The sequence below is a fragment of the Galeopterus variegatus genome, unplaced genomic scaffold (genome assembly GCF_000696425.1).
Source record: "Galeopterus variegatus unplaced genomic scaffold, G_variegatus-3.0.2 Scaffold2508, whole genome shotgun sequence".
NCBI lineage: Eukaryota > Metazoa > Chordata > Mammalia > Dermoptera > Cynocephalidae > Galeopterus > Galeopterus variegatus.
Window position 1 is genome coordinate 144,962 of NW_007728619.1, and position 10,674 is coordinate 155,635.

A 10,674-nucleotide genomic window follows, 5' to 3' on the forward strand; every position below is an offset into this window, starting at 1 on the left:
AACGATTACCAAATAATTAGTCGAGTCATTTAGTAATGCTATCTCTGTTTCCATAATTCTTGCCATATTTACATTAATAAAAAAAATTTCATGTGGAGCACAGAGTATTTTTATCAAACTATTCTGTATGACACTGTAATGGTTAATACATGACATTATGCACATTAGGGGCAAAACCCATAGAACTGTACAGTACAAAGTGGGAACCCTAATATAAAATTAAGTTAATAATAGTATATCAATAATGAGTCATAATTGTAACAAATGTACCACATTAATATAACATGTCAATAGTAGGAGAAACTGTGTAGTGGGTGGGGGAGGGTATGGGAACTATCCATACTTTCTGCTCAATTTCACTGTAAAACTAAAAGTGCTATAAAAATAAAGAAAAAAATCTTTCACAGGATATTTGGGGAAAAATTGAAATAAAATAAAAGTCAAAATGTTTCACCAGTACTGCAATCACAAATACTAGTATATAAATACCAGTTTATCCCATATTTTATATGGGTAGGGTGCTAAACCAATATTTGATCAGTTTGAAATAAATAAAACCCTTGACTAACTCAATAGGGATGTCACAGTTCTCTAGACTGAATAATTTCAGGCAAGTTACACAAATGCCTCTGAAAATACATTTATACATTTTCTACTCACTTAGGAGCGTGTAAGATTAATAAAATTGTTTTTTGAAGACCTATGAGTTCAGAATTATTTTTAAGGGTAAAAATTTAAATACAAATTTCCAATATTAGAGGAATGGTTAAGCAAACTATGGGTATGTATTATTCAGATGTGGTATTATTAACATATAGCCATTAAAGTTAGAATTCTGCAAAGTATTTAGATACAAAAGAATACATAAACCAAAGAAAGTAAAGTGAAAAACAGATCCCAAAGTAGTAGGTGTATATGTCCTGACCATAGCTACATAAAAATAAATGCCTGACATTGATAACAAACAGTAAATTTCAGGCAACATAACATTTTATCTATCTTGGGTTCTTTTTTCGGAAATGTTAAATAAGTGATAGAACACATGCTATGAGAGGACCTCATCTGGGCTAAGACAGCTTCCTAATCTGAAAGCATTTGGGGCAATAGGAAAGACTTCATGGGATAAGGATCAGACTGTGGAGCCTAAGGTGAGAGGAGATACTTCTCTCTTCTCTGAGGCCACCAAGCTTCTCCATTCATAGAATGAAGAGACCCTAAAATGACGCCGGAAAAAATGCCACCGATTAAGAATTGGTCAAAGGAGAAAATTAGGCAACTTCTATTTTATCATCAACTCTTTTTAGCTTTTTTCAACAGACACACTTTCATATTTTTTTAAACTAAATACATCAAAGAAATTCTACTAAAATCAAGACAACTCTGAGTTCACTTTCCCCTATAAAACTGAATATGCCATTCTTAAATAATAATTGCTAACCACTATTTTCCTCATTCAGATCCTAGATATTATGAATAAGAATATAAGAAAAAATGTTCTATGGAGATTGGTAAAGGTGTTCAAGTAATATTATAGATTTACCAGTAAAAAATATAGCCACACTGGAGATAATATCCCTAAGCCCTGTTGTGATATTGGTGTTAAAGAACAGAATGAACTTCATGTAGTGCACTGTGACATTGCCTTGTTCGATTCTTTATGCATGGGTTAGATTTTGGTAGATGTAGCTAGTGTGTCATATAGCTAACTGAAGATAATAAACCACAATAACAATATTGAGTGTTATGAAGTCATCAATTATCATTCACGGTTTTAGGTGTAAATTTAATCTCTAAACCCACCCTTGGGTAGATAAATAAGTTTCAGCCAATGTTTTAAGCAATATTTTCTATAAAAATGGATAGGCAATGGTAGCACAAAGAATTAGGAAAATAACAGCTATTGGAATAATTTTGAATGGGGGCAATAATTTTGAAGAAGAGATAAACAACAGTCTTAAAGGTATATTTGTAAGCTGAAATCCTAAATAGAAGACATCCAATATTTCCTTTCAGCTCAATATTTTTCACTCTTTGGACAAATATTTAGACTGTGTCTTATATGCCAATTACTGTTGCTCTGGAAAGAAGCAACAGGGTCCCTGCCTGCTTTGTAGAAATAACAATCCAGCCCGAGCAGTATTGAACAATTAATTATAAATATATATATAAAAAAGTACAGGGTACTTTATGACTAAGCATGAAAAAATTAGGCTCTAGATTAGTCCTGGGTATTAGGAAGGGTTACCGTCAATGAATTGTAATTTATTTTCTGTTTCTTCCCTTCCTTTTCAGCTACCTCTGCAATCCTTATGACTGAGCAGCCTTTATCTCCAGGACTTTATGAAGTCCCAATCATAGTGAAGGACAGCTATAACAGGGCATGTGAATTGCCACAGATGGTACAGTTAGTTGCCTGTGATTGTGATAATGACCAGGTGTGCTTGCAATCTAGTACCACAGGCATCTACACCGGGGATGTTACTAATGTCGTATATGGGCCTGTCACTGAGGATGAAATTGTGGCTTCAAATGTTGGTCTTGGACCAGCAGGCATTGGCTTGATCATTCTGGGCCTCTTACTGCTACTTTGTAAGTACCAAATTAAATCTTTCTTTTTGGCAGTTTTCCAAAATAGGACTGTGACCAGGCTCATTGGGATGACTCAGTTCATTTGGCCATTTCTTTTTGGTATATATGGCAATTTTTGTGTGCCCTTGAAAACAATGGGACTGATAAGAGGAGGTACTAATTCAATAATGATAATTAAGAAGGTCTAGGGTTAATGAGGGTTTACAGATGAGAAACATGCAAATCATTAAATATGTTATAGGAAAGCACAAAATAAATCCTATAACGGAAATTTCATCAATGTGCTTTAAGAGTAGAGAGGCAGAAGCAATTAAGTCAAAGTGGGAAGTTGGGAAAATCTTTTTGGAAGAAGTGGATTTTGCAATGGGCCCTGAAAGCTGAGGGTTTTCTTAGAAGGAGGGTGGTGTGTAGGGAAATCCAATAGGCAATCTAGGACAAAGGAACAACACAAACAAACAGGGGAGAGGGACAGATGGGCACAGCACGTTCTGGAGGTGGAGAGGCTGAAAGGTAAGCTGCAAGCCAGAGTGGAGGGATGTTCATGGTGCACTGAGTGTTCTGGGCTTCAGTCCACAGGCAATGAAAGTCAATGAGGACTTGGGAGCTCAGGTGACCTGCTCACTCTGATGTAGTAGGAAGGAGAAAGAAGAGCCTGGGAATTAACCTCTGGGCTCTGGATGAGTGTCTGAACTAAGACCACAGTCACAGGGCAAGGTTCCCAAGCACAAATTTCAAAACAAGGTCTTCCTCTCACTATACTATGTATTAAAACAGCTCCTCAGAGGAGAGATACTTCACGCATTTGACGTTGCCCCTGCAGTACTTAGATTTCATGGGAATCAAAATCTGGGTTCTCAAATTAGAGGATTAAACTTGTGGAACTGTTTATATGTTTTATTGGATGAGCACAAATTAAAACATTATCATTTCAAGGTATAAAAAAATAACAATTGACTTTTGGGCAAGCTTGCTTTCTTAAAATAATCTGTGAGTTTTCGAGGCAACACAAAGATCATGAGTGATTCTCAAAATGATATTAGAGATATTTTCCCAGAATATGACTCTACAGCAATTGAGCAGAGGTATCAGCTAACCTTTGTCAATGGTTCTCAACCCAGCTGTGCATAAGAATCACTTGGAGGTCTTTAAAAATTACAGGTGCCTGGGCCCCACTCAAGATAAGACCCAAGTATGGGCGTGTTCAAACTCTCTGGTGAGGCAGATGAGCAGTTCAGGGTTAAAAACCCAGTACCAGCTCATTTCCATCAGACCAGCACTCAAAATTTCATGACTTTTCCTGACCCAAGCAAAGAAAGCATGAGAGTTGTTAAGCTGATTGGACAATAGGAGGGGAATAGCCCTATGGACACTTGTTTTCAAAGAAGAAGCCCACGGTCTATTATCAGGGAGAGGGGAGGTATCATAGTGGGGAGAGAGGTCTTAGCCAAAATCTTATATTCCCAAAGGGCCTCAAATTAAGACTTTTGATGTTAGTTCCCAATGAGATTATGCACACAGTAACTGTATTTGGTATATGCTAAAAACATTTCATATGTTAGATGCACCTTTGTCAGACAGAGCTCATGCCCACCTTGGTGAGCGACCTAGCACACATCTCAATTCACAGATACATAGTATGAGTGGAGCAGTTATCTAGAGGCTACCAATTCTAGTTTGAGTCTTTTTCCAGAAACTTCTCTGGAAAGGTATAATTTGACCTTTCATTGTTCATAGTACAGATGGTAAAATTGCCAAGTTAACTGTTTAAATGAAATTAAAGCTCATGTAGCAGCTTGCATTTTCTCTTCTGTACCTATAATTAAATTCAATGTTGTTAAATATAATTCAGCAAAATGCAATGTTGTGCTAAGGAATTAGGAAAGTGTAACAATCAGAGTGAACCCAAAGAACAAAACCGAGTGTATTCTAGAATCTTAGAAAACTTAAGAAATGTCTATAATCATGGATTAAAAGGTAAAATTCCAGTGATTATCAGGATGATAAATGAAAAATTTTCTGTTAGCAGAAACATTTGGACAGTTAAAATTTTGTGGTAGCTCTAATTTTCCATTATATGTATTGTATAGACAAAGCCTTTAAAATAATAAATGTAAATAGTGCAATTAAGTTTAGCGAGTGATATTTGATTGTTTTATTTTAAGTGTAAATATAGTAAGAGTTGAAGAAGGGTCCTATCGCTAGGTCGTACAACTGAATCCTGTATGCAGTCCTCTTGATAACATACAAGGCTACTTCAAAAAGTTCATGGAAGGATTTATATTATCTTTTAATTCTGTATTTCCATGAACTTTCTGAAGTACCCTCATTTTTGATGATGTGGTGTAACTGAAATGTGTGTATACTTTGGTGTTTGTATATATATGAGTTTGTACAAGGGTATGCAAATACATATCCATATCCACAGAGATGTCTGTGCATAAATATGTATTTATTCATGTACCCAGGCATGTATGCATGCCCATGGAGGTATACATATTTATGCATGTGTATACATACATATAAATATGCTTAAAATATATATAGTACACAGTTATATATGTATACATACACATATGTAAATATGTGTGCATGTACATGAAAGACTATGAATTAGAAAATTGGATTTGAATCCTGGATCTGCCACCAACTGGCTCACAAGTCTTGGACTAGAGGGAAGATTGGACCTTACTTTCCTAATCTGTCAGTAAATAACCTGGATTACAAGATTTCAAACTCCCTCTGTTCCAGCTCTAAAATTCTATGTGATTTGGTGGCTTTGTGTTTATAAACTTGGATGTGTATACTCAATCCTTCAGAGGAAAAACTGATATTTTCTTACATTTGTATTTATCCCTTTGGTACTAAATATAATGCCACCAAAAAAAATGATTCATTCAATGACTTCCTCAGTTGAGCAATACGTGTTTACTCTTCTTTGTCACTTGCTTGGGCAGTGGTACCCCTGTTGCTGCTCATGTGTTGCTGTAAACGAAGACAGCCAGAAGGCCTGGGGACACGGTTTGCTCCTGTGCCTGAGGGGGGAGAAGGAGTGATACAGTCTTGGAGAATAGAAGGGGGCCATCCCGAGGACAGGGTGAGTGGACCTTCACTTTCCAGAGAAGCATGGGATTTCAATGCAAATTGAGCATGTCTTCACAATTACACACCAGACAAAAATGAAAAGATGTCAGTTTTTAAATGTTTAACATAAAGCAGTTATTTTAAAAATCTTTTTTGTTTTTCCTTTTCAGGATGTGTCAAATATATGTGTACCCATGACAGCCTCTAATACCCAGGATCGTATGGATTCCTCTGGTCAGTGGACACCAAAATCTGTTTCTTTTTTAAAAAATTGTGTAATCATTCAACCAGACCAACCTCATGTTAAAGTACCTTATAGAAGAAAAGCATTATTTGTCATTCTCCTTGGATAATAGTATAATCAGAGGGAAAGGGACATATTGATATTCAACCAGACCAACCTCATGTTAAAGTACCTTATAGAAAAAAAGCATTATTTGTCATTCTCCTTGGATAATAGTATAATCAGAGGGAAAGGGACATATTGAAGTATCCGCTTTATTTTTCTATTTTAAGCTATAAGCAGTGAAGTATGATTCAGCAATTAAGAAGGCAAACTCTGGAACCAGAATGCTTGAGTTTGATTCCCATCTCAGTTGCTTACTAGTAACAAGTCCTTGGGCAAGATACTTACCCTCTCTGAGCCTTAGTTTCCTTATCTTTGAAACTGGGCTTTTAATAGTACTTATTTTAAATGTTGCTGTGAGTAGTCAATGGGTATACACACACACACACACACACATTATGTATGATATATACACATACATATATAGGTTATGTGTATGTATGTAGGTATATGTGTGTATATGTATCACAAAATATACATCAGAATAGTGCCTGACATACAGTGCATGCTGTTGTAATGATTACTTATAGTAGAAACTGTTTTTAAAAAGAACAGATGAAAAGAAAAAGCAGCAAATGTGTTCTAATAACACACTGAAAGAATTTTCTTAAACTTACACATGGTTTTGTCTCACCAGTGTCTTACCCAGCCAGCTATTGAGCAGTGATTGAACAAGTAGAGAGGTTGCCAAATTCTGGAGCAGAAGTGAGATTTTTTAGTGATGGTTCCTTAGTATCCCAAGCCTTCTCCTTTCCATGCAAAGAACATTGGTGACAGAACATCACAGTGAGAGCCAGCTCTCCAGTGCTAAGTCAAATGGGGACTACGAGTTTCTGTCCCAGCCATCACGCCGCTGGCCTTGCTTTGGAAGGTTCCTGAATGAGTCAAGCCTTCCCAGATGGGCTGGGGTGGCTTCCCAGAGGCAGCAATGGCAGGAACTGGTGCCTGCTCAGAGGCCAAGCTCCACTTTGCAAGTTCTACACATTCAAGTCTAGGGGTCAAGTTTGTGCAAATGTGAGAAGGCCTCCTCTGATCGCTGACTCCCTCTGCATCACTCATTTACTTTTGTCACCAAGCCAGCAGATTATATTTCCTATGGCTCCTTGCCTAGCTTTCTAGAACCTGCTCTTTGTTGGGTGGTGGCGGCAGGGGTGGGGACATTGGTGATGGTGGCACCAGCAGATAGCGGCCAGCTGTGTTTTAGATGGATAAGCAGGCAGGCAAGTCAAACACTATAATAGAACACCCTCTCCTTTCAGAAATCTACACCAACACCTATGCGGGCGGAGGCACGGTTGAAGGAGGCATATCAGGAGTGGAACTCAATACAGGTCTGGGGACAGCTGCTGGCCTCATGGCTGGAGGAGCAGTGAGGAGGAGAAGTTCCACGATGGGAACCCTGCGGGAATACGCAGACACTGGCATGAACATGGCTTTCTTGGACAGCTACTTCTCAGAGGTAATCCTCTTACACACAGTTACCCCTCGGCGAGAGCACCGCCGCGCTTCCCAAGCGGCGCACTATCCAGTGAGCCACCGGGCCGGCCCTGAAAGAATTTTCTTAAACTTACACATGATTTTGTCTCACCAGTGTCTTACCCAGCCAGCTATTGAGCAGTGATTAAACAAGTAGAGAGGTTGCCAAATTCTGGAGCAGAAGTGAGATTTTTTAGTGATGGTTCCTTAGTATCCCAAGCCTTCTCCTTTCCATGCACAGAACATTGGTGACAGAACATCCCAGTGAGAGCCAGCTCTCCATCCAGTGCTAAGGCAAATGGGGACTACGAGTTTCTGTCCCAGCCATCACACCGCTGGCCTTGCTTTGGAAGGTTCTCGAATGAATCAAGCCTTCCCAGATGGGCTGGGGTGGCTTCCCAGAGGCAGCAATGGCAGGAACTGGCGCCTGCTCAGAGGCCAAGCTCCACTTTGCAAGTTCTACACATTCAAGTCTAGGGGTCAAGTTTGTGCAAATGTGAGAAGGCCTCCTCTGATCGCTGACTCCCTCTGCATCACTCATTTACTTTTGTCACCAAGCCAGCAGATTATATTTCCTATGGCTCCTTGCCTAGCTTTCTAGAACCTGCTCTTTGTTGGGTGGTGGCGGCAGGGGTGGGGACATTGGTGATGGTGGCACCAGCAGATAGCGGCCAGCTGTGTTTTAGATGGATAAGCAGGCAGGCAAGTCAAACACTATAATAGAACACCCTCTCCTTTCAGAAATCTACACCAACACCTATGCGGGCGGAGGCACGGTTGAAGGAGGCATATCAGGAGTGGAACTCAATACAGGTCTGGGGACAGCTGCTGGCCTCATGGCCGGAGGAGCAGTGAGGAGGAGAAGTTCCACGATGGGAACCCTGCGGGAATACGCAGACACCGGCATGAACATGGCTTTCTTGGACAGCTACTTCTCAGAGGTAATCCTCTTACACACAGTTACACATAAAATAGTCCTGAGACTGAATAATAGTCAGTCATGGTAATAATAGTAACAATGGCAGTAGGCCTCTACTTAAATATATTTAGTCATTCTTAACTCTATCCAAATCCTGAATAAAAAATATTTCACTTTTCTTTAAAATACACAAAGCCAATCTGCAGCAGTATTTCGTACTCAGTTGCCTAAGATCTTACTACCACACTGTGAAAAAGGCTAGCATCCCTCCTCATTCTCCACTTCCCTTTTTTCATTTTTCTGTCTTCTGTTTCCTTCTGATTTCTAGCTTTGTTTCCTATAGCAATAGCAAAGCAGGAGAATGCTGATCAAGTTCAAAAAATATGTGCACTCATGTCCTCCAGGTGCCTCCAACAGAAAGGAGAAAAAATAAATTTAAAGATAGGACTAGGAAAGAAGGGAGTTAAAACTCGAGAACTCAGCATCACTACAACTTGAAGATAAATCAGGACCTAGGAGCTAAGTCTCCTCTTCTCTGTCCAGTGCCCCATTGACTAAGTGTCCCTCACCTTTAAGAAAAGGGATCATCATCAGTCTGAGCATTCCAAAAAAAGAAAGACCCATAGGCATTGGGTTGGCCTAAAAGGATAGCCTAAAGAGTAAATAAATACTCTTGGGAATTTCCATTTAGTGAGTTTCCTTTGCTTAATTAGCAGCCTATTTTATCTCATATTTCCATTAGCCTGTTTCATACTCTGTATGGTAACATGAATTTTACCACTGTTCTATACAAAAAATTTTGAAGATGTTGTTGCAATTGTAAACTATATCTTAAAATTGGTAGTTACCAGTACTATCACAGACTATGCATGAATAGTAACAGTTATTTGGATGAATGATCCATACCACTAATTAATTTATTCAACAGATGGGCCCAAATTATACATGTGTCATAGAAATAATATTTTTAAATCATTTATAAAAACCATTCTAATACTAAAGGAGCTGTACCATTAATTATAAAATTGTACTTGGCATTTTTTCTTTTGGTTACAATCTGTGCGTCATGTACAATAAGTACANACATGAATTTTACCACTGTTCTATACAAAAAATTTTGAAGATGTTGTTGCAATTGTAAACTATATCTTAAAATTGGTAGTTACCAGTACTATCACAGACTATGCATGAATAGTAACAGTTATTTGGATGAATGATCCATACCACTAATTAATTTATTCAACAGATGGGCCCAAATTATACATGTGTCATAGAAATAATATTTTTAAATCATTTATAAAAACCATTCTAATACTAAAGGAGCTGTACCATTAATTATAAAATTGTACTTGGCATTTTTTCTTTTGGTTACAATCTGTGCGTCATGTACAATAAGTACAATGAGACAAAATCAAAACGCATTATCCTTTCTCTATGGGAACTGTGCATCCTTCTTAAAACGTTTTTAAAAATGGAGCTAGATTTCAGAGGTGGTGAGTCCCAGCCCCTCCCAATCTCAGGTTAAGCTTCTGCAAAACTGTACCAGTGCTTCTCTCCTATCCCTTTATATCCCCTCCACCACCCTTCCCAGCAACTAACTTGTGTTCCATGCATGAGGGGATTATCTTCTTACCGAAGTGTCATTCAAAATATTAAACGACCAAGGCTTAAGGTAATAGTAAACTCATGAATAATTGATTTCGAGACCTAAAACCATGCCTTTCTATGGTAGAAATTAGATCCTGGTACAGACCAGAAGGAAAGCAGCATAATGCGGTATAAAAACGACAATTGGGTTTGAGGTTTTATCCTACAACTGTTTGGGTCTTAAGCATGCAATTCACCGTCTCTGAGCCTTCAGTTACCTTATTTATAAAATCAAGAGAGGATCAGACTAACCACAGGTGATTTCAAATGGTGCTCTGCAGGCCCTGTGGAATTGCATGGAATCCTTCAAGGGCCATAGCAGGTGAAGAAAAGGGACAGAGAGCCTGCAGGTCTCTGCTCCCACCCCATCCCCTTCAAACAGGGAAGTTCCACTTTCATCCATTCTACGTATTGGGCTCCTACCTAAGATTTTATTTAAGAGTTCTTTCTTTAAAAATAATTTAGAAATCCTGGTAGATAACCTCTTAGTGCCTTTCTCTGTTAAGCCTAACTTGGGAAATTATCCCAGCTCTCTTCGCTGAAGCCACATAAAATTTGACTGAACTTCCCAACTTAAGTCTCTGAAGCTTAAAGATATTTACATCTTTGCACATAT

At 38.5% G+C, this 10,674-nt stretch overlaps 1 protein-coding gene across 1 annotated transcript in view; it reads left to right on the forward strand.

Moving 5' to 3' along the window:
- Positions 1-10,674, forward strand: part of DSG4 (desmoglein 4) — a 52,269-nt gene that overhangs the window by 39,534 nt on the left and 2,061 nt on the right. The window contains exons 12-15 of the mRNA XM_008582062.1: positions 2,293-2,589; positions 5,544-5,683; positions 5,841-5,904; positions 7,276-7,475. Coding sequence (XP_008580284.1) covers positions 2,293-2,589; positions 5,544-5,683; positions 5,841-5,904; positions 7,276-7,475 — 701 coding nt within the window. The remainder of the gene's footprint in view (positions 1-2,292; positions 2,590-5,543; positions 5,684-5,840; positions 5,905-7,275; positions 7,476-10,674) is intronic.